We start from the raw sequence: 23,280 nt of genomic DNA, 5'->3' as shown, positions 1-23,280 counted from the left end.
TGGGGGTCTGGCTTGGTCCGCTCCTCCTAGACTTGCTTGGGGGGCTCACAGCGGAGACACGTACCTCTCTGTGGAAGAGACGTGGGTCTGGGAAACAGAATTCTTACATCTACCCCCACCACTTCCTCTACCCCTAAACCTCTCCTTGAACAAGGCAGGCCTTGGCTGTTGCCAGTGGGGAAATGCAGGGATGGAAGGGAGAGGGAGAAAGGAAAGGCCTAATACCACCTTCCTCCTCACTTCATTCACCAACTCACACAGGCCACCCAACACCACCTAGAGTGGCTCTGGACTTCTGGACTCATCCCTCCCACTCTGGGCACCTGCCGGGCACTCCTGCCCCTCCCCCTTGCCTCCCTGGCCCTGGCCCTGGTGCCTGGGGGAGGGGAGGGGCCTTGGGCATTCCCCAGCAGCCTGCCTAGTCGCCTGGAGACAGGCTCCGTTTTCCCAGGCCCGGCCCCTTTTATCAGGGAGACAATGTGCGCACACAGTGAGGGCCTTGTGTGGCACCCAAGCCCCAAGCCCTTTGACTTGAGGAATTTTTCAAGTGCTGACCTCTCTCCGTGAGGTCTTCCTGCTGTCCAATCCTGAGGCCTGGTGCCCCTGCTGCTTCCTACCCAGCTCTTTCAGGGAGAGAGAGAGGGAGGGGGAAAACAGTGAAGAGCTGTCTCTCGCCTGGTAGAGTCTTCACCCTCTGAAACTGGCTAGAAAATCTGGGGGAAATGTCTTTGAGCAGAAGGGAATGTGGGGAGAAATCTGATAGATGCTGTTTCTTCCGGATTACTCCCTTCTCTGCTGATGCTATAGGACCATAGTGGAGCCACTGTTCTCTCTCGGCCTCAGTTTCCTCATAAGTCAAATGATGATGGACTAAGATCACATTCCCCAAAATACTGTTTCTATCAGAACGACATTCAGATTCCCAGGCACCACCCTACACCTTCCGTAATAGAGTTCTTTGTTTGCAAGAAAAAGAAATAGACTTTGGCTGACTTAGTTAAAATGGGGATGTTTTGGATGTGGGAGGCTCACAGAATCTAAAGGAAATACGAAGACCCAAGTCTTGGAGAGACCAGGGCTCCACTGGGATCTAGGAGGCTGGAACTTGTGGACAGCCTTCTCTAGAGAAGTCAGCTCCTGTTCTCCTCCAGCCATGTGCCTCTCTGTTCACAAATCAAATACCTGGGGAAGAACAAGCCTGGCTGTTTCCACAGTGTGTCCCGGGACAGTCCCACCAAGACCGTGTGCAACAGAGCTGCTTGGTTCCTTCAGTGCAAATGCAGATGGAGGTGCTGTTGCTGGAAGTTCAGATGGGTGCAGGACAGGCCCTTAGAACTACTGAATCAGAATATCTAGAGTGGAGCTGGGAAACTGTTTTTTTTTTTTTTTTTCTTTTAAACGATGATCCAAGTTTAGAAACCTCTGAGTTAGAGGACTTTTTTCATGTGGCTTCCAACTGGTAGAGCTGGGAACAGCAGGGCCACCTAAGCAGGAGATCTATTTCAGCTCAATATATAGAATGGCAAAGTCATCCAAAGATCAAGTGGGCTGCCCAGTGACAGAGTGAGCTCCCCATCACTTGCAGGTGTTCAGGCACGACTGGGCTAGCCATTTGGAAAAAATGTTGCAGAAGAGGCCCTGGCTATAAAGGGGTTGGTCTGTAAGCCCTTACAAGAGTCTTGAGCCTAAAGCTTTGTGTTTTTTCCTCTGTGACCTTATGTCTCAGTCACTTCTCTGACCTTGCCTTGCTTTTCTCCGAAGAGCTCAACTGTTCACCTTGTAAGTCTCCCCTCTTCCTCCAAAGCATGGTTTTCTTGCCCTGGTCCTCTGAATGACCTTTTCAGTTGAGTCCCTCAGATGCCATGGCTTTCTTAGCAATAGCTGTTTCAGTGCTGGAGTCTACAGACTTCATCCTGCCTGGTTACAGGCTTGCCCTGGGGGAGGCAGGTCACTGGGCAGATGCCAGCCTCATTACAGAACGTCTCTTCTCCTGGGGCCTGTGGAAGCCTGCCTGGGATGTGTTTCCTTGGCAGGAGGGAGGCTGTCTATAATGGTAAGAGAGGATGGTGCTTTGTGTCTATTTTCCTGACCTCCCATCCTGGATCTTCAGGAAGGGTAAGGGTAAGGGTTTCCTGAAGATTTGCCCTTGAGCTAATTGCCATCTTCAGAATGGAATTAGTTAAATTAGGGGTTGCCCATGCAGCTGCTTACAGGAGACAAGATGGGCAGGGAGAGAAGGGGCAGGTGGTAGGAAAAGGCACAAGCATAGAGAAATATTTCCCTGCTCCAAGGAAAACAACAGCACATGCTTTATGACAAATGGTATCTGCCACTTGGTTTCAGCTTCAGCAAGACGATGGAACATTGGGGTCTGGGTTGGGCGTGAGAACTGGTGTCCCCTCTGAAGGCAGCAGCTGCAGTTCACTCACCCAGTTGTTAACCATGCAGGAATAAGGGGCTGGTGTTGCCAAGTCATTGATTTTTCAAGGGCAGTCAGAAATCTGAATTTTTTATATGAATTTTCTATTTTAAAATTGTAAGCCTATAATTTAAGTCCAAAATAAGACTGTGGACTTCATGAAATTTACCAATTGGTAACTTCTGCTAAAGAAGACAGAATTCAGGATAAATATGCAGTCTAGCTCTTCTTCTGGGTCTGTCTCCCAGCTAGACTGTATGCACCATGATGGCAGGAGGGCTGTTTTGTTTAGTGCAATACCTAGGGTCTAGCACAATGCTGGGCACATAGTGAACCTTGGGTAGATGGGTGGGTGGGTGGATGGATGGATGGATGGATGGTTGGATGGAGAGATAGAAGGGTAAATGGATGGATGGATGAATGGATGGATGGATGGAGAGGAGGAGGGAAGGATGGATAGAAAATAACTTTTCTAACCCTTTTCCTTCTGTGCCCTGTCCTTCATACCTTGACAGGCCCCACGCCTCCTTTCTAAATCAAACACTTAATATTCTCACATGCCCTTCTCATCCTCCTATATCATTTAAATCCCTTTTCTGAAATGATCAGATATTAGTCATTTGCACCTTGGTATGAATTACCTTTCAGTGTATTTATTACCTTTCCCATGGGCATTTTTCCAGATGGGCACTTAGAGGATGCTCATTAAATATATGTTTGCTGAGGGAATGGCTTAGCCTTCTAAATATTAACAAACTCTCTTTATGTAATAAAGATTGTGAACTTTCAGATATCTGTAGGAATGAGGGTGACACAGTGTAGTGTCTTTGGCAAGGAGAGGGGTAAGAACTGAGATGACATTCTAGCCTGATTTCTGCAGTTATGGTGAGTGGGTGGCTGATGATTTTATTTGCCCTAAAGGCCTGTACTGGGGAGGAAGAGGAGATCCCAGAGAGCAGTCCAGGCAGGTTTCCATTATGCTAGACTTCATGAAGCAGGAGTTCTTAGAGCAAGGAAGATACTGCCACCTTCCTCCTCTTGGAGAGAGGAAATGACACGTCACTTCCCCAGGGACGACCCAACTGACCTCAGCCCTCTCCCCATCCTGGTGAAGGTCAGGAGGGAAAGAGATGAACATTAAACACCTGCCATGTGTCAGGATGTGTCAACGATAGCATTCATGAGCACTTACAAATGAAATGGGCTTGGGAAGGTTGATGTCTGTCTGAGGCAGCACCAGGAAATAAATAGCAGAGCTGGACGGGACCTGAGTCTGTCTCCGATGCTAGCAGTGCCCATTGACCTCTTTACCTGTAGAGGAGAAGTTCCACCTTTGCAGCCCACCAGTGAGCAGCACACTTACTAGCACATTTTTGGCAGGTTCCCAGAGTCCTCCAAATCTGCGTCCTCATTTAAGCTTCATGCTAACCCTGTGGGTAGTCTTCCTGTCCCTGTTCTACAGATGAAGAGGTAAGGGTTTGTCCAAAATCATGTAGCAGGTGCCCCAGCTGCCAACTCAAATCTGGGTCTTCTGCTCCATGCCTGTTGCTCATTTTCCTGCACATTTAGGATATGCCCCAGGAGAATTTATCATCTCCCTGAGCACCCCCAGCACCTGCCCAACTCGTTTGCCCTTGTCTGTGCCTTTCACACATACACATCCAGACCCTCTCACATTCCTCTTGGTAGCCCTTGGCCCTGGCGAAGGAGAGGCCCCAGATATTAGATACATGGATGGATGAACTGGGCCACTCACCAGGGAAGTGGCCCCTGACCCTTAGACTAGGCTGGGGGTGCCTTTTGTGGGGTGACCTGGATCTTTGGGCTGATGCCCTGTGTGGTCATTGTCCATTTATGAGTCTCTCCCTCCTGTTAGGTGGTAAGCTCCCCTGAGGCCAAGAACTTTCTTAGAGCCTGCAGGCCCTGGCCCGTAGTGGATGGTCAATAAATATATGTTCAGCATCTCCTGAAGAAGCTTCCATGACAACCTGAGTCAGATCTTCTCTGCTTTCCACATCTTATCCTCCATCCCTTTGTGTATTTTATTCTCAGTAGTCACCAGTTCTTTTTCACCTGGTTAGTTTTCTGACTTCTGGGAGCGTGAGCTCTCCAAGAGTAGGCACCATGTCAGCCTTTTCCCCTTACACCTGGTAAGGTGCCTGGTCCCCATGAGGCTCAGTAGATAGTGGTTGCATAAGGGAGTGAATGGTGACCAGACCTACCCATGAAAATCTCCTTTCCTGTTGCTGTCAGAAGGCAATGAGGGGACGTTTGTCACATCCTGTGGCTTAGGGCTCTAGTTTCTTACATCCACAGATCCCCATATAGGTGCAAGGGGCCTGGCCACCCTCAGAGGGTCCCTCCCCTGCCTGACTCACTGGAGTTCCCTAATTGCAAGGTGGGATGGAGAGTCTGCCCCATCACTGGAAGATCCCCTCTGGCAGTGGGAAGGGCAGGCAGATTAGCTATACTTTCGAGTAAATAATGGAGCTAGAATTGATCTCTGAATTGGACCTCTGTGTTCAAAGGTCCTGCTTTTGTCACACCTCCCTCCAGCCAAGGTGCCATGTGACCCTCCTCATCTTACTGACTGGGAAAGCCTTGGGCATGTCTGCCTTCAGTGGTTTCCTGCGTGGTCCATACTCCATCTCCCCCTGTTTAAGTCCAGGCGACAAATAAGCAATGAACAGGAGACTCCCCTCCTGGGGCCAGATCCCTGCATCCCCGCCCTCCCTCCCCGTACAGGGGCCACCTGTGGGAAGAGGGCTGTGCCTGAGACAGAAAATTCCTGACCTCTCCTCCCTGGGAAGGACCCAGCCAAGGCCCAGCCACATTGACTACATCCCAGACATATTTATTAGGAGGGTGCTGCTTGGACACAGGTGGATCCTGTTTGCGCTAATTCTCCTCTTCCTTCTGGCCCTGCTGTCGTCATGAAAGAGCTCTGTACCCCCTCCTCATAAATCTCTCTCACACACCACTTCCCGCCTCCCCAAACTTGGGATTTCCCACCCCAGGCAGCGCTTGTTTTATAATATTCTCCTTCCTGGTGCCTCTGATGTGGCAGTAAAATACGAGACCACCCACAGAGAAGGAAGCTTCCTGGAATCAAGAGTTTCCCCCACCCCCTTCCCAAGGCCAAGGCCTTGAGTGATTGGCTGGGATAGTCAGGGAACTCATTATGAGAATAAACATATTAGGGCATTGGGAAGAGGTCTGCATTAGAGAGACCGCCTTTGGGCACAGTGAGGCCGTCCGTTTTGCCTGAGGTCAAACAGCCAGGCAATTACAAAGGCAGCAACCCCAGCCCCCAAGGCATCTAAAATTCCAGACCATCCCTACCCTTCCCTCTGCCAGACAGGACTGTTCAGAGGCAGCTCAAGCCTGAATGAGCCCCCGGCAAGGAGGCAGCAGTCTGTGTGGCCTGTCAGGAGACAGACTTCTGACTCCCAGCCAGGCAGGGGGATGGACTGCCTGACCCTAAGCTTCAGCCTGAGTCCATCTGCCAGGCTCTGCAGTAAACATTCCAGAGATGGGCAAAACAAGTGTTTCTCCTGGGAAGGTGAGGCCTTGTGCAGGCCTGGGCTCCTTGGGTGGTATTGGTATAGCGTAAAGCGTTCTGAGTTCTGGTTAGAATAGAGTTGAGGGCTACCCGTCATTCAGGGTGGACACTGTACAAGGACCCCACATCGTAATCAGTGCAGATTTGTAAGTGTATTACAACGGTGTACCAGTAGATGACAGTAAAGTGTCTCGAGGACAGGATACGCTACGGCTTATCCCTGGAAGACATTATTCATTTACCCAGTAAGCAAACATTTGTTAAACATGTGCCTTGTGCCCTGGCACTTTCTGCCAGATACTGGATTCAGTGAGCATTGAGACACAGTTTCAGGTTCCCAGGAGCTCTCAGACTAGGTGTACAGGGGCAAGGTAGAGACAAACACCGTGTGATTACATCAGGGAGTGATATGTGCTTTAATGGTTGTTAGTATAGAATGCTGTGAGAACCCCAAGGAGGAACACCTAACCCAGCCTCATTGGGGGGGCACTTTCAAGGAAAACTTGATAAAGAAGGTGAATGAAGATCTTGGAGGCAGCCAGGCAGTGAAGAACAAGACATCCTAAGCAGAGAGAACAGCCTGTGCAAAGGCTCAGAGGCATAAAGTGTAGGACGAGGCTAGAGAATTGCAGGAAGTTGAGTGTGTCTGTGAGGTGGGCAGAAAACCAGAGGAGAAATGGGTCAAGGTCAGCAGGATCCAGATCATGAAGGACACAGAGGGTCTGAACTGAATCCCAAAAATCTTGAAGTTCAAGATCTAACTCACCGGTGCCACTTAGAAGTTTTATGTGTCTTTGAACAGGGACTTCTCCATCTGGAATGTGTGGGGACTGATCCCCACCCTACCTACTCTCAGGGTTGACATTAGGGTCAAATAGTAGGAGGGATGTGAAGGTACCTGCAGGCCTTCTATACCAACGGCGTCAATTTATTAATCAACCCCATCACTCATTGCACTGGTGGAACAGATCAAAGTGAGGTGAATCACATTTCTGTTTTGTAACTTCCGTGAGGGTAAGATTATGTTTTATTCGTGGATCCCCACCACATGACACCTACAGGCACAGAGAAAACAATAGTTCTTTGTTGTTGATTCTGTTTTAGGCCCTGGGCTGTGTACTTTGGAGCTTACTATCTATGTGCAGGAACTGTTCTGAGTGCTTTATACATCTTATCTTGGTTAATCTTTACAACAACCCTGTGAGTTAGTTACTAGCATCAACCCCACTTCCCAAATGTGGAAACTGAAGCACATGGAGGTTGAGTGATTTACCCAAGGTTGCACAGTGAGTGGTAGAGCTGGGATTGCATCCATGTGGTTGCCCTAAGTCTACTACACTCTACTGCCTTGTTGCATACAGAATCAGGTGAATTTATCACTACAGCCTTGGCTGTAGATGTTATCACCCTTGACAAATGAGAAAACCATGACCTAGAGGGATTAAGTACCTTGGCTTAGAACATGGGGTAAGTGAGCTGTAGAGCTCAAATTTTGCCCAAGCCATGCTTTTTCCAGTGTACTAGTGATTGTTCTCATTAGTCACCCTTCTGAGGTCCCAGGCCCATCTAATACTTCTTTTAAACCCAAGCTAGAGGGAACCTTGCCCTAACTCTAACTCCAGCCCTTACTAGCTGTACCCCTTCTGATGGCAAAGGAGGGCCCTGCAAATTGTACCCTTAGACCATGCACTGGATACATAGAACCCTAGAATTCCCTGCCCAAAGGGACCCTGGCCCAATTCCATGCCCTGTGTAGGCCAGTTCCCTGTCCATCCTCCCAAGGCATAGCCAAGGGAGAATTATTGATAGGGGCACGAGTGAAGAAATGAAGCATGGCATTGGGCTAGGCCATCCATGAGCCTGCACAAGGATCCTGGGTGGTGCAGGACAGAGAGGAGGGTGGGAGGAGAATTAGGGAGGACTGTAGGGACCAAGACATGGCAATCCACATGTTGCCTTATTCTGGGTAGAACTCTAAGAATTCCAAGAAGTCTAAATTCTGAACCTTCCAGGTTATTATGAAGTTATATTTGTCGAGGAAGGAAGACAGACATGTTTTATTTAAATGTTTGCTGGCTTTATTTATCGATCAAAAATATTATACATATGATACATAGGCCTCCATTTGTTCTTTTGCCCCAGGCCTCACAAATATTAGAGGTGGACTTATCCCAGTGTCTGTAGTTTGCTGACACTACCTTTAAAGATTTGTGATAAAATTCACAAACTATGTGGAAAAGTCCCCTTTGCATGAGCCTCACTGCACACGTTTTGTCAAACACCATGCCTGGAAGAAAAAGCAGGTCTTCCTTTCAAGTCACAATAACAGCTCCTATCCCACTAAAGTTTTGCTTAGTTGACAGCTAAGCCTGCGAACATTGTAAGAAAAAGTGATATTAATATTAGAGCTATCAGTCAGTGATTTGGGAAGTCTTGGAAAGAGATGAACTCCACTGGCATCAGCTAAGTGTAGATAGAGACTCTTTGGAAGCAGACAGACTGAAGCTTGGTCAGAGAATTTGTAGAAAGGATTCTTTCTTTCATAAATGGCAGGTTGAAAAAATAGATGGCAACATGGATGTTCCAGGAAGAAGAATAGAAGAAAAAACTGAGAGGATTCTTGGATGTACTACTTACAAATTATTGACTAGAACTCAATCAAGTGGCCACATCTAGCTGAATGGAGAGTTGGGATCTTCATTCTTTTGTGTGTGTGTGCCAATCTGTAAACTTTCTTACTGTGGTGAAGAGGAGAATGGGTATTGGAACAAAGAGCCATCTCTACCCCAGAAAAGTTTATGTAAATGCTTAACATGGTGCTCAGTTTATAGCAAGTGACTGAGAACTGTTAGTTTCTTCATACCCAAATCCAAAAGAGCAAATGGAAACTTGTATTACTTTTGCCTTGTGTGTGAGAGGACATCTAAACCCAAAGTACCCCAACATTTGCTGCTATTTTTCAGGGGTGAGCAAAAACATAGAAGTGGAATTAGAAAGCCAGGATTCAAGTCCCTTAGGCAAAATATTTCATCTCTCTGGGTTTCAGTTTTCTCTTTTATAGGATGGAAATAATAATGCCTTCTTCATGGTGGTGGTTGGAAGCATTAAATGAGAAAGGCTATATAGGTTAAAGCCTACAGCACAGTTTCTGGCATAGGGTAAATACTCAGCAAGTGGCTTTTTTCCCATCTATCTCTTCACTCATTTACTCATTCAACATATATTAATTGAGCTCCTAATGTGTGTTAAGTACTCTGGTAGGTGTTGGGAGTATTTGTTCCTTACTTCAAGGAGCTGTGTTACAGTTTAGTGAGACACAGACATTAAATGCAGTTACTGATTATAACTAATTATAATTGTAATAAGTACTATGAAAGAAGAGTATGAAAGAGAATCTATATGAGGAGATGAGGGGGCCAAGATTAGGGTGCTTACAGAGAAAAATTGGCAAGTGGATGGATTTGGGAAATAATTAGAATGTAGAATCAGTGGGATAGGGAGAGAGAAAGAGATAACAAGAATGATGTCTATGTTTCCGCCTTGAGCAATGGGTAGATGGGATGCCATTTACTGAGAAGAAAGAAGTAGGGGTATAGAGGAAAAATGATGAAAGGAAGGATGGTTGGATGGACAGACGGACAGATGAATGGATGGATAAAGAGATAGATGAGGGCTGCTTCCTTGGACAGATGGACAAATGGAGGAATGGGTAGATGGGTAGATAATTTATGGAGTATATAGAGTGTAACTATAAATAATAAAAATAAATAATTCTGCATTATTTATTTATGTAAGATTCCTTGTCTCATTTGATCCTTAAAATAATACTTAGAAATACGTCATGCAGGTATTAATATCTTCCTTTTACAGATTATAAAATTGAGACACAGGGAGGTCGAGCCACTTGGTAGAACCAGAACCTGAGTCTCCAATCTTCCCATCCAGTATTCTTTCCCCTCACACACAGTACATACAAATAATGAGAAAATCATCAGTCAAGGTGGGAGGAGAGAGCATGAAGTTACAAATGTGTCTGACATGCACCTCTGGGGGCAAGGCCTTTGGGAGAAGGAAGAAAACAGTAAAGCAGTGTGCACCCTTACTCAGGAGCTCTCTTTCTTTCTTTCACAGGACCAAGTATTTTCATGGAAAGAAGGTGAATGGAGAAATTGAGATCCGAGTGGAGCAGGTAGGTTGGAGCTAGGTCTTCCGTGCTATCACCCTGATATTTTCCACAGCTAGAGCCATTCCCAGGAGCAGCCTTGATCCTCATCTTATGAGGCTACCATGAGCCAAGATTACCAGAAAATCCTGGCTTATAACTGGGAGTTTTATTAAATCCAGAATTATTTAGTTTAATGGTTTTTGTTTTAGCAGCAGAACTTTTCTTCAAAGGAAATCTCAAGTAGGAGCCCATTGTACAAAATATAGAAAAGTAGAGAAAAGAAAACTGATGAAATGGACATGGGGAACCCAAAAATCTGTCTGCTCCATCCTGTTCTGCCTTCTCCCCATTTCCCCCATAGCCCCCAAGCCATCTCCTTGGAACTACTTGGGCTAGGCAGCACAGTGGGTTTGAATCCTGGCTCTCTCATTTAATAGGTATGGGGCAGGTGACTCAATCATTCTATGCTTCAATTTCCTTGTATCAGTTTTGTTGGGATTAAATTATTTAAAACCTCAAATGAGACCAGAATTACGAATACCGGCTCTTGTTATTACTGCTAATATCAATAGCCAGGCACCTCAATTTATGGGGAAAGAAACATGGACTTGCTCAAGGCTACATAGGAAGGCAGTGGCAGAATGAGGACTAGAACCTGTGACCTCCAGATCTAGGACTCCTCCCATTCATTCAGTGAACACTTGTTGGGGACCTACTAAATGCCAAGCATGGTGCTCAGCCTTAGGAGAGCACATCAAAGCTTGGGCTCTGGAGCCAGACTTCAGGTCTGAATCCCACTGCCACTCCTTACTAACTGTGCGACTTTGGTTGAGCAGTACTAAGCTCTTTGCAACTCAGTTTCTTCATCTGTACAATTGGGTAATAATAGCATCAATTTCATAGGGTGACTATGAGGATCAAATGAGTTAGTCTCCAAGTACTTGGAACAGTTCCTGGCACATACCAGGCACTTAGTAAATGTTACTCATTTATCATCATCATCATCATCAAAGACAAAGAGTTAATAAGATAGACAAGGTCCCTACTATAAGATGAACTCAGAAAAGTGCAGTAAGAAAATAGGGGGTGTGACTTTTTCAGTATTCTTTGAGTTTGGTGTGTTGGAGGAACAGAAAGCCTTTCTGAGCATCCAATTTGAGTTGGCTTAGTATTAAAACACCTTAAACTTGAATTTCAATTTGATCCTGTGGCTTTCAAGTCAGTCCAATGTCTACTGGTTTTTCTTCCATGGCAAAGAGTATGTTATTTTTGTTCACTTAACAAATATTTGTCAAACGTCTACCATGCTAACTCACTAACATGTGGGGAAGGAGGATATAGAAGCAGAGGCTCTGTCTCAATAAGTTTGTGGTCTAGGAAGGGAGGCAAGATAAGTCTTCACAGAACCTCAGTACAGGTGGAGTCCAGAAAAGAGAGGTCCAAATTCAGTGCTAAGGGCAACAGAAGCCACCACTAATTGGGGGAGTGAGAATGGCTCCAAGGGGGAGGATGGTATTTGGATGGTGTCTTGAAGGATGGGTAGGATTTCAACAAGTGGATGTGGCAACATGAAGAGTAATGAGATGGAAGCAGTGTGAGCAAAGGTAAGGGGGCTAGAAGGGGTGTGGAATGGTGGGAGTCCAGTTTGATTGAGTCCAAAATAGGACACATCATCTTCCCCTAGCCCCAACCTACTTGTCCTCCCAAGTTCCCTCTCAATAAAGAGTGACACCCTCTACCTTCCATGTTAACTAGAAACCTGCGCAGGCTCCCTGCTGCCTCCCCTCCCTCCACCACTACACCCATTCAGCTAGTTGACTCCACATCCCATGTCTCCAATCCATCCACTTCTCTCCATCCTTATTGCCTAGAGCCTTGGCTGAACCATCATTAGCTCTCATCCAATCTTCCTAACTCTACCTTTTTTACCCACTTACAATTTATTTTTGCAACTAACACTGGAGTGATCTTTCTAAAAAAGCGTATAGTTTCTTTAAAGTGTTAGCTTTTTTTAAAAAAAAAAAGTTTATTTTTTTGAGAGAGAGAGCATGAGCTGGGGTGAGGGGCAGAGGGAGAGGGAGAAACAGACTCCGCACTGACCCAGGGGTTTGACACAGGGCTCAATCCCAGGATCCTGAGATCATGACCCCAGCTGAAGGCAGACAACCAACTGAGCCACCCAGGAGCCCCTAAAGTGTTAGCTTTTATTTATTTATTTTTTTTTTTTTTAAAGATTTTATTTGTCAGAAGATAGAGACCAGCACAAGCAGGGGGAGCGGCAGGCAGAGGGGAAGCAGGCTCCTTGCTGAGCAAGGAACCCCAAGTGGGACTTGATCCCAGGACCCTGGGATCATGACCTTAGCCAAAGGCAGACGCTTAACCGACTGAGCCACCCAGGCATCCCAAAGTGTTAGCTTTTAAATCCCTTCCTCAAAGACTCCTCCTCTCACACCTTGATCTAATCAGCTAACCTGGTTATTCCTTATCATAACACTGAACTTGTCCTTCCCCGCCCTTATCTGTATATATAGGTGTGGGATTATTTGCATGAGCGTAGAGGCCATGGCTATTTGGATCTCACTTTGTTAAGTAGCACAGGACTAGAACTAAAGAAATACTTGCAGAATGAATAACTGATAGATTCCACAGATTCCAGGCTGCTTGTCAGTTTCCAAGGGAGATAAATTACTGCTTCTTAATCCCCCTCAAAAATCTGGTTTTTCCATAAACCATCTGGTAAATGCTCAGTTGCCAATTTAGCTAGCCCTATCTTATCCCATTTGTGAAAACCCCAGAGGCATGTTTTAATTTTACCCATTTATCTCAGTGATGCCCCTGGCCCAACTTATGGGTATAAAATCTATAGGGCATCATCAGGAATTGCCCTAAGAATAACTCACTCAGGGGCTCTGGAAACGCTCAGCCAATCTATGAAGGCTGCAATCATACTGGAAAACATTGGCTAATTTAGAGTCATCCTAATTTCCAGCCATCCGCCTTCATAGAAGCCAGAAGGCAAATTAGCCAGGAGACCAAATAGCAGGTCATTTGGGCATTTTTCCCTGAAAGACGTGCCTTCCTAAACCCATCTTAGAATCTGAATTGTTTGCCTTTTCCCATCTGGATGAATGGGCGGGTCACAAAGCAACCCCCCAGGAATCTCACATGTATCCTCTCACACTTGGGAAAAGTCTTAGGATGGAAGCCACTGTTTAGTCTGAGCTGGTCTCACATTTTGGAAGTCTGATTCCCAACTAAGGGCCAAATTAACCAGATAATTGCACTGTCTGGGTTTTGCTGGACAGAGCGAATGAGTTAGTTGTGGTTGGCCTAGAGGAAGCCTCCGCCCCTTCTCTCCACCCTCTTCTCCCCAAGTTCAAAAACTGTTTGCCTCAGCTGTTGCAGAGCCAGGAATCAAGAAACCCTGGGGAGGCCAGGGAGGTGAGGGGGGTGGGGACTGCCTCATGTTGCATTCCATTACCCAGAATGCCCTATTGGCTCTGTGGGGCCTCACAGCAGTGTCCTTGAAGGGTCTGAGACGTTCCGGCCAGGGTGGTTGGCATGTCAAGCTCTCCTCTATTTATATTTGAGGCAAAAGTTCTTTTTCTCCACAGGTACAGGTCACCCCTCTGTGGGACTAAGCAATGAGTTTGATGCATGGATTAATCTCAAATAGACTCAGTTCTGAGAAATGAGCAGACTAGGACCTGGTAGGACAGAGCCTTGGGCTTCTTTCCTCTCTGATAAAAAAGGCTGCAATTACAATGGTCAGTCTTTCCTCAGTGATAATAGAGGTACCAAGGCATAAGCAATGGCAATGCCTTGCTCTAACAGATGGAGAGAAAGACAAGGCAAGGTGAAGAATCTGCTCTTGACTCCAATGAAGGAAGCTGGACAAGCCGCAGGTTTGCATATGAAGGCCAGTGGCTCCCTTCGAGTCCTGCCCTCCTGTGATACTGGAGTAGGATGGGGTTAGGTAGATGTGTGTGTATCCCTGGAAAGGCTCTTGATTCAAGTGCTGTTCATCTTCTGCTCTTTAATGTTTCATCAACTCAAATGTCTTAGGGAAGCAAAGGTGGGATTTTTCCCTTAAAATAGTTTAAACACTCTTTCCATAGTCTGGCTATTATGGACATTGCTGCTATATAAATATTGGGGTGCAGGTCCCCCTTTGGATCACTACATTTGTATCGTTGGAATAAAAACCTAGTAGTGCAATTGAATGGGAAGAAATCAGAGAGGGAGACAAACCATGAGAGACTCTTCACTATAGGAAACAAACTGAGGGTTGTTGGAGGGGTGATGGGTGGGGGCATGGGGTAACTGGGTGATGCGCATTAAGGAGAGCACGTGATGTGATGAGCACTGGGTGTTATATGCAACTGATGAATTACTGAACTCTACACCTGAAACTAATGATGTACTATATGTTGGCCAATTGAATTTAAATAAAAAATAAATAGTTTAAACACTTAAGACCATGAAGTATATATTTTGCATACCCACTTCAGCCTTCCATCCACAGTTCTTTATGGGTCAACCTTTCTTAGAATGAATCTTTGCTGTAGATATTATATTGACCATAAAGACCATGTGATATTTCCAGAAATAGTTGCCAATAAGATAGAAAAATGGAGGCTGGATGTTAATTCAGATCGGTGGATTGGTAACAGGTTGAACATTACCCCCACTAGAAAATGATATAGAGATACACCTTGAGAGAAATAAATGTAATGGCAGAGCCCTTGGCTTTATTCTTTTCCTTAATAGAGACTTGTCAAATTATGTTTGCTGATGACTTGAAGCTGAATGAGAGAGAGAATATGCTACATTAAATCTGAAACAATCAAATTGAAGGGGGATACAATATAAGGCCCTATGGAAAAACTCAGCTGAAAAGGAGCAAGATTAGGGAGACTTAGTTTTTTAAAATCACATGGGGAAAGAAAAGACCTAAGATTTGAACAAATTCTTAATATTTGTGGAGGAAGTCTAGTGTGGAGGTTAAGATTGTGGCTTCAGAGTAGGAGGGACTGGAGATGGATCTCAGCTCTACCATGTTTTTTTGTGTTGACCTTCTATTTGTAACATATCTATGCATGTTTCCTCACCTGAAAAATGAGGATAGTAGTTTCTACCTCCAGAGTTATTGTATGGATTATGTGAGTCAGTGTGTTGTATGCTTAGCATGGCTTCTGGCACATATATTAGGTGCTCAATAAACTATAGTTATGGTTGCTACTCCCCCAAAACCTGATGCCTCTTCACGTTGCACTATCAAACTACAGCATTTAGAATCCAGGAAGGTGATGGTACATAAACACACATGTGCGCACATGCGAGCACACACACACACACACATCTTTCTTACACACACCCACACATGTACTATGCTGGTCAGACTCTAGTGACAGATCCAGTTTTGGTGTCACACCACAAGGGGGTATCCCACAGAATGCCTTGTGAAGAGAATGATTGGAGTCAGTGGAGTCTGACATCTGTGAGCAAAGGGGATCAGTATAAGGAACTAGAGACGTTTAGTCCAGAGACAGGTCTTTCCTAGGATCCCATCTACTCCCTGCAGAGTGTCTACAACCTGAATGAGTAGGTGCAAACGGTAACAGTTACCATATGTTGAGTACTTCCAAGGTCAGGTTGAATACTTTTGACTGTTGGGATGAGCACTAGCATTGCTTCCATCCTGCAGAATCTGAGACTCAGGGGAGTAAGGGGCTTTCCCAAGGTTGCCCAGCTTATAATTGGCAGGAACCTGTCTTTGAACCCAGGCAGTCTGATTCCAGGTCCCTCCTGTTACCCACTGAGTTTTTCCGCCGGTGGTGCAGGTATCAAGAGCAATAACCCGATGTGTTGGTTAGGTCACTTCACGTGCATAATCTTATTTCAACCTCACCACAACCCTTTCAGATGTCTGCTATGACACTCCCCGCTTGACAGAAGAAACTGAGGCTCAGAAAGGTTCCATACCCTCTCTGAAATGAATGATAAAAGTTTCACGTGCAGGTGTGCTGAAAAACCACCCCAGATTGCCTCACTGGGGTTAGAGTTCAGGCTAATAGTATTATCCTGCAAGAACATGGATTTCAACTTGGTATGAACAGAAAAGAAGCAGTACTGAGTAATGATGAATGGGCCACACCCCTTCGGTAGGTGGGGAGTTCCAGCAAAAATTGGGTGGTGAATGTGGCGAATATTTCACAGGAAATTTAGGTACCTCATCAGAGATAACCTTTATTATTTTTCTCTTTTATGTGTTTTTGGGGTAAAGGTAATATATACAAATAGCCAAATACTGAAAAGGTAAAAAATGGTATCTGATGAAGTCTACCTCCAACCTTGCCCCAACTAATCTATTTTCTTTAACCATCCATTAACCAGTTCATTTAACCATTATCGCTAATTTCTTGGGCAACTTTCTAGAGAGATTTTAAATGCAATGATCAAATATACATATATGTGTATTTTCCTTTGTTTTTCATAAATAGTAGTTGGTTCAAAAAACATAAACCATTGTAGGTATTTCAGAAGAATATTTGATGGGAGGATTGATAACAAATGGTTCAAAAGGGAAAATCCTGCTACCCAGAGCCCCAGCAGCCCTACATTCCCTGCTGCCGTTGTCACTACCACCATGGCCAGTGGAGAACCATGAGTCTGCACTCCCACCGATGCTGCGGGAATTGCCGCCAACCCTCTGTATCTGCTGAGGCTGTCGGTGAGCTTCTGTAGCTGCCACCAGAAGCAGAATGATTGCTACCTCCTTCCTGACTTCAACTCTTGCATAAATGCCTCCCATTGGTAGAAATTAAGTGGGTATGCATGTGGCAAAAGACTCTGGGAAGCGTAGATTTAGGCTTTCAGCCCCCGTAGTGCAGGTGTGGGGCTGAGGGGCCATAGACAGTGAGCAGCACAGTCTGTCCCTTCAGCTGTTCAAAGTCCACACATACCCTTCTACTTATCTGTACTGTTCTGCACCCTGACTTCTCAATGTACTGGTTGTTTATTCCATGAGAGTACATGCAGAGCTGCCTCATTCTTGTTAATGATTGCCTAGAGTGCCATCATATGGATATCCAGTAATTTATATTCCATAATTTTACTATTAACAAATAATGTCAAACCTATGTCATTGCAAATGTTTGTTAGCATATCCATAGGATTCCTTCCTAGAAAAAGAACCACTGGTTCCAAGAGCATCCCATGCTGTGAGTGCTATAATACACCTGGAGGAATAAAGAACTTCCCCCAGCTGCTGGCATTGCTACCAGAAGCCAGCCCTCAGCAGTCAGCACTCTTCTGGAAGTGCCTCAGGTGAGCACAGCTGCCTTGCCCCAGCTCGCATCTCTTTCCTGGCGGCTGCTACTTTCAGTGACTGGGCGGTACGAAGACCTTGCCCATTTACCCCAGTCTGGGACAACTCCGAAGGGCCATCCCAGCTCCAGGCTCTTGGTGGAGTTGACAGAGGCCTTTGCTGAGATGGCAGTGCAGGCCAGCTTCTCCTTCCTCCCCGCACTGCTTCCTTCCTTCTTCTTCCAGTCCGGCGGTGGTGGTTCCTGGAGCGCTCCCTGATGAACCTCCCACAGGCGGATTTCCATCTCAGAGTACACCTCCCATTATAAGTATACACTTATAATTCTGATAGATATTGCCAGATTGCCCTCCGCAGAGGTTGTATAGATGATCTATTAGACCCTTCTGATGTGGATTTCTAGGACTGTAATTGACCCATGGGTTCTGAGGTCCATCGTGCACAGAATGTTCTCCTGGTTTCAGCCCAAGTATTGATGCTGAACTCTGAAGTGCTCCATGATTTGCTCTTCCTATCTGACCTCCTTGTGTTTGAAATTCACCAGAGCTTGGTGTTTCTCTGCAGGGCTGAGTCGGGCAGAACTCTACCCGCTCTGATCCACTAAGCCTTGTTTTGTTAACACAATCCTGCAAGATTTATTTGTTTGGCTTGGCTTACCCTGACCTCAGACGTTCTGTTTTGTATTATTTTTAAAAGCGTGCAGGTCTCCATGGAGGCCTTTTTCTTTTCAAATCTAAGAACCAGCTGGGGGAATGAAAAAAGCAGGTGGGACACTAGGGCGTATTAGCTGAAACATAACTCATTAGAGGGGCAAGTGTGTCTCTTCTTAACCGTGGCATTATTAATGTGGGTGAGTTTATCACCATCCTGGCTCTATCTTTAGGCTCACCAATTTAAGACAACAGGGAAATGGAGAAACAATAGTAATGGTGATAGTGGTTTACTTTGATTGAACATTTTCTGTATGCTGGGTGCCATGTTAAGTGCTTCCTGTGCCTTAACTCATCCCACACAATGTGCCTGTTGCTGAGGAAGCTGAGGCTCAGAGATCTTAAGTAAATTGCCCAGCCAGGGTCACACAGCTGGTAAGAATGTGATGCCACTGGGATCTGAACCTGGGTCCAGCTGATGCCAGGGACCTGCTTAACCAAAGTAGATCTATTAGAGTATATGTTGGGTCTTGAATTTGTCTTCATCAGGCTTTTTTGCATTTCCCCTCTTGGCTCAGGTTCCCTAAGCACATAATCCCACCATCCCTTTCTATCTCACCTTACTCTTTTGATCTACTGGATAAATTACAAATTCTTATGAGATATCCTTCCAGCAAAAGACTCCTCCTTTCCTCACTAACCCTGGTGGCTCTTACTCATTATTTGATGTTTCTGACTTATTGCTAGATAGTCCTCCTGTTAACAATTCTGTTTGTTCTTTGTTTTCGTCCAAATTTGTTTCTAAGTGTAGATGTACACTTCAGATGACATGAAGACTATAATAGCTCTGACTCTGGAGCCAGACGACCTGGGTTGGAATCCCAGCTCTGCCACTCCCTAAGTGACCTTGAGCAAGTAACTTGACTTCTCTGTGCTTCAGTGTCCTCAATGAAAATAATAATGGTAATAATAGTAATCACAAGATGTACCTATGGAGTTGCACGAATGAAGTAAATTACCACATTCAAGGGGCTCAAAGCAGAGCATGGCATATAGAAAGTGCTAAGTGTTAATAGCTAGTTTTACAGTCCCCTTTACGTTGCTAAAGACATGTCACATGAGTGTAATTTCTGTGTGTCAGTCCCTGGGGTTATTCAGAAATGGAAAGGATATAATCCATGCTTAAAGAAGTTTGCTGTATTATAGTTGGGGGGGGGATAAGAAATATAAAACATTCATGTTTATGTGTGTGTATCATTTACATATATAGCCAATCATATTTCCCCAAACATATGGCATTCAACTGGCATCTGGAGCAAACTTCTAACCCTTCCTTGATAGCAGATAGCACAGGTCCCGGTAAGGTGTTCAATAAATGTTTGTTGAGTGAATGTGTGAGTGAATGGATGGTTTGGTACAATCATAGTAGGGTGGGGCTAGAAAGGGACCTTGGAGATCATCTAATCCAACCTGCTTGTTTAACAGCTGGGGTTCAGAGCAGGGAAGTGACTAGACCTAGCACACACATCAAATTATTGTTGGAGTCCCGTGTAGAGACCCCAGGCTCCCATCTCCCATGTCACCATTTTTCCTACTACATCTCTCCACCTGCCAATGTTATCTTTTATCTTCCCCATTTAAGAAGCCATTAGTCTCTTCTGGTGGTTTTGGTAGCAAACAAGTTAATCTAATTCTGTAGTCAGGAAGTCCATGTTTTCCACATTTACCTGCAAGAGGCCTTGTTCTTGTGGGAGCAGGGGTGTCTAGGATGGATAGCTGATGGCCAGAGGCAAGCTCCAAATAATGAGGGCTGAGGGAATATTGAGACTGTGGTTGGATGAGCCCTGCTGATTCTAAATGCAACAGGGACTGCTTTGTCAGGTGGACAGTTCTTCGTGGCCCACCTCCCTGGTTTGACTATACTACTCATTAGCCCCTTAATCAAAGATGAGAAGAAAGGAGCCCTGAGAATGAGAGCAAGTCCATCTTCTTGTACTGGGAAATCCGGCTTATAGTGCCATAGCCTCTACCTACTATGTTTGGTAATTTTCCCATCCTCGCTGCCACCTCCCTCCATCAATATCTGCTCTGCCACTTGGTAGTATCATAGCTAAATGAGACTCCAATGGAAATTAAGCAACAGTTCTGAAGGAGAACTTAATAAGCCCTTTAACTTCTTGATGGATGTGTATTAAAAAAATAAACAGAATTTGACTTATCTCAACCCACTCCTTCATTCAAGAAACACTTACTGAGCACCTGCTCTGTACTTGGCCTTAATGACAGAGCCTTCCACTCACACAGTGTTCTCCTTCTGGTGGAAAGAGAGACAGTTGGGGGCAATGACTGTAATGCATTAGGGACCTGTGCAAACCCTAGTGAGCCCAGAAGAGGGATCGCCACCCTTGCCTTGGGATATCCTTAGGAAAGGCTTCACAGAGAGGTTAATGCTTGGTGGGGGTTTGGGGAAAAGAATTAGCTTTGCATCAGGCTGGGAAGGAGGCAGATGTGCATATCAAGTCTCCCGGCTAAAGAGTGTGCTTTAAATCTCAGCTTGTCACATCTGGGGAAAATGACCAGAGTATAGCGTGTGTGAGGAAAGGGGGGTGGGAGATAAAACTGGAAAAGAAGGCAGAGAACAGTCTCTTTAGGATGGGCTTTGTGTGGCAAGGCAAGCAGCTGGAAATCGTGTTGTAGAGGCAGTGGGGACATACCCGTTAGATTTTTAAGCTGTGGAGTGACGTGATCATGTTTTCATTTTAGGATGCACATGCTAATAGTGGTTTAGAAGACTGGCGTAGGAGTGGTGGCCAGAGGCTCAAAGCAGAGAAACTCCGCTCTGGATTGGGTGAAAAAGGCATCTTATCCTTGAGTACTGTGCATGGGGCTGGGGTTCCGAGAAAGGACTTGGTAACTCTCCAGCGAATGCATGTAAATCCCTGCCACATGTTCTTTAGCTTCATTCTGTACCTGCAGCTTGCATTTGAAAAGGGAACAGATGACCTATTTTTTCTTTAAAGCAGAGACCAGATGGAACCAGAGCCGCATGATATGTTTGAGCTGGCATCCCATAACAGCAAGCGCTCTCAACCCCTTCTTATTCACCACCTTTGTCCCAGCCACTTGCCCTGACCCATTTCACCGCCCACATTCCAGTTTACTCCCAATCTACCTAATCTCTGGCCTTGTGGTGCCTTCCACTGGTTATGATATCCCTCCTCTGCCCACTTCTCCCCACTTCTGCCCCTCCTCACACCCTCTCCGGCTTTGACCTTCAGCTTGTGCTTGGCCACACTTTCCGTTTACTGCCAGCTCTGCTGTCATTTCTACCATTTGGGGTCTGGCTCGCTCCCTGATGAGAGGAGCTCCCACTGGCTTCACCCCAGCTCTGCCAACAGCCCCTGCCCGGATGTGCTTACACAGAGGATTTCAGCCTTTGCATTTCAGTAGGAATCAAGGGTTATTAATTAACCCAGGGTGGATCCTATTATGAAACATCCCAGAAAGCTGGAACAAACCAACGGGACTTCTGAACTCGCAGCAGGGAAAAATGCCTTTTAATTGACTGGGATGACTTCACCACAAAAATCTGTCTAGCTGTTATGCTAAACTGGAAACTAATCTATTAGATTGTCTAAGGAATCTCCCAGCCCACCCTGACCAGAATCTCCTGAGGAGGGGAGTCAGGCCCGCACATAAACAGGACTTATGCTTTGAAATGGATTCTTCTGGATCCTACCCAGACTGGCTGCATTTTCCAGTCCCTGGGAAAGAGAGGGGAGGCTGGTATCTGAGAATAAGTCTGTATGTCCTACGGTGTCTACCTTTAAGATCACATGGGAGCTTTTCTAAGGCACTGCTTACTTTAGAATTCAGCCTAGTCTGAACCTGGCTGGGACCACTTCTCTCAGGAAGTTGAGAGAGTGACATGAGAGAATTTCCATGGATGGTGTTGTCCTGGGCTTGGAAGGGACTGATGATAATAGCCACTGTCTAATCACATGCTTGCACACTGTGTACACACTGAGCACTTCATTGGATTAGCTCATTTCATCCTCATCGCCATCTTGTGAAGAGTAGGTATTCTACCGTTTCCCATCCTCCAGGTGAGGAAACGAGGTGCTATAAGGCTGCACAGCTTATAGGTGGCAGAGCCGGGATTCGCAGTCTAACTCCAGATGCTATTTTAGGGGGCAAGGTGTATTACAGGGAAGTAAAATCCAGGCACAACTTGATGAATTTCTTCTCCTGTGTAAAGGGCTGGCTTGTGCATGAGGCTTGTTCCATGGGATGCAAGCTTGGCCTCCAGGGTCCTCTGTGAGCTAGCCCCTGCCTGCCTTTCTTTATCTAGCTTAGGTTGTAGTCCTAGCAAACACCTTGTGGCTCCTCTCCTGTCCTAATACCATCTTGTGTTTACATCCCCATCCATGCCTTTGCTCATGGAAATCTCTTCTCCTGGGACATCCTTTCCCAAGTTTTGCCATATCTTCAAGAGTTAGCCCTGGTATTATTTCTATTCTGCTTCTGCTGATCACCCTGGGGAGGCAGGGTGAGTTGCCCCGATCCATGCTCTCACACACCTCATGCATATTTCTACCATTACACTTAGCAGATTGCTTTGAAATTACCAGTCCACCTGCCTATCACTCCCTTTGACTCTGGGCTTATAGAGAACATGGACAGTATCTTTATTCATCCTACAAATATTTATTGAGTGCCTACTACATGCTAGGGCTACAATGGTGATTAAAAACAGATACTGTCTCTATTGGATAGAGCTTAAAATCTAATGGAGAAGACAGATATCAATTGCATAATCAGTCCCCCCCCCCACACACACACATCCCATAATTATAAGCTGATTAGGAGCTGTGAAAGAAAGATACACAGTGTTATAGTAGCATGTGGTGGGTAGGCTACCACTGGGCACTTATTCACGTAATTAGTAGGTGCTCCAAGTACACAGATACATAATCTGTGCTCACTTAGTATCTCTCTAACTTACCTGGGGTGGGGAAAAATGAAAAAGCGACAGAGAAAATATTGGATCCACCATAAGAACTCCCAGCAGATAGACTCGCCCACATATCCTTTTGCCTGGTAAATGATGCAGGTAAAGCACTAGTCTGAGACCAGTGATACAGGTAAAGCAATGGT

General features: G+C 45.6%; 1 protein-coding gene across 5 annotated transcripts in view; it reads left to right on the top strand.

Moving 5' to 3' along the window:
• SYN3 (synapsin III) overlaps positions 1–23,280 on the top strand; it is a 443,568-nt gene that overhangs the window by 43,416 nt on the left and 376,872 nt on the right. For all 5 annotated transcript variants that reach the window (XM_032416359.1, XM_032416355.1, XM_032416357.1 and 2 more), the window contains one exon: positions 10,113–10,170. In XM_032416359.1, the coding sequence (XP_032272250.1) occupies positions 10,113–10,170 (58 nt within the window). The remainder of the gene's footprint in view (positions 1–10,112; positions 10,171–23,280) is intronic.

Source organism: Phoca vitulina, unplaced genomic scaffold (assembly GCF_004348235.1).
Source record: "Phoca vitulina isolate PV1807 unplaced genomic scaffold, GSC_HSeal_1.0 scaffold19, whole genome shotgun sequence".
In the NCBI taxonomy this organism is placed as follows: domain Eukaryota; kingdom Metazoa; phylum Chordata; class Mammalia; order Carnivora; family Phocidae; genus Phoca; species Phoca vitulina.
Note: the sequence above shows the minus strand (reverse complement) of the source record. Positions and strands in the feature narration are given on the sequence as shown.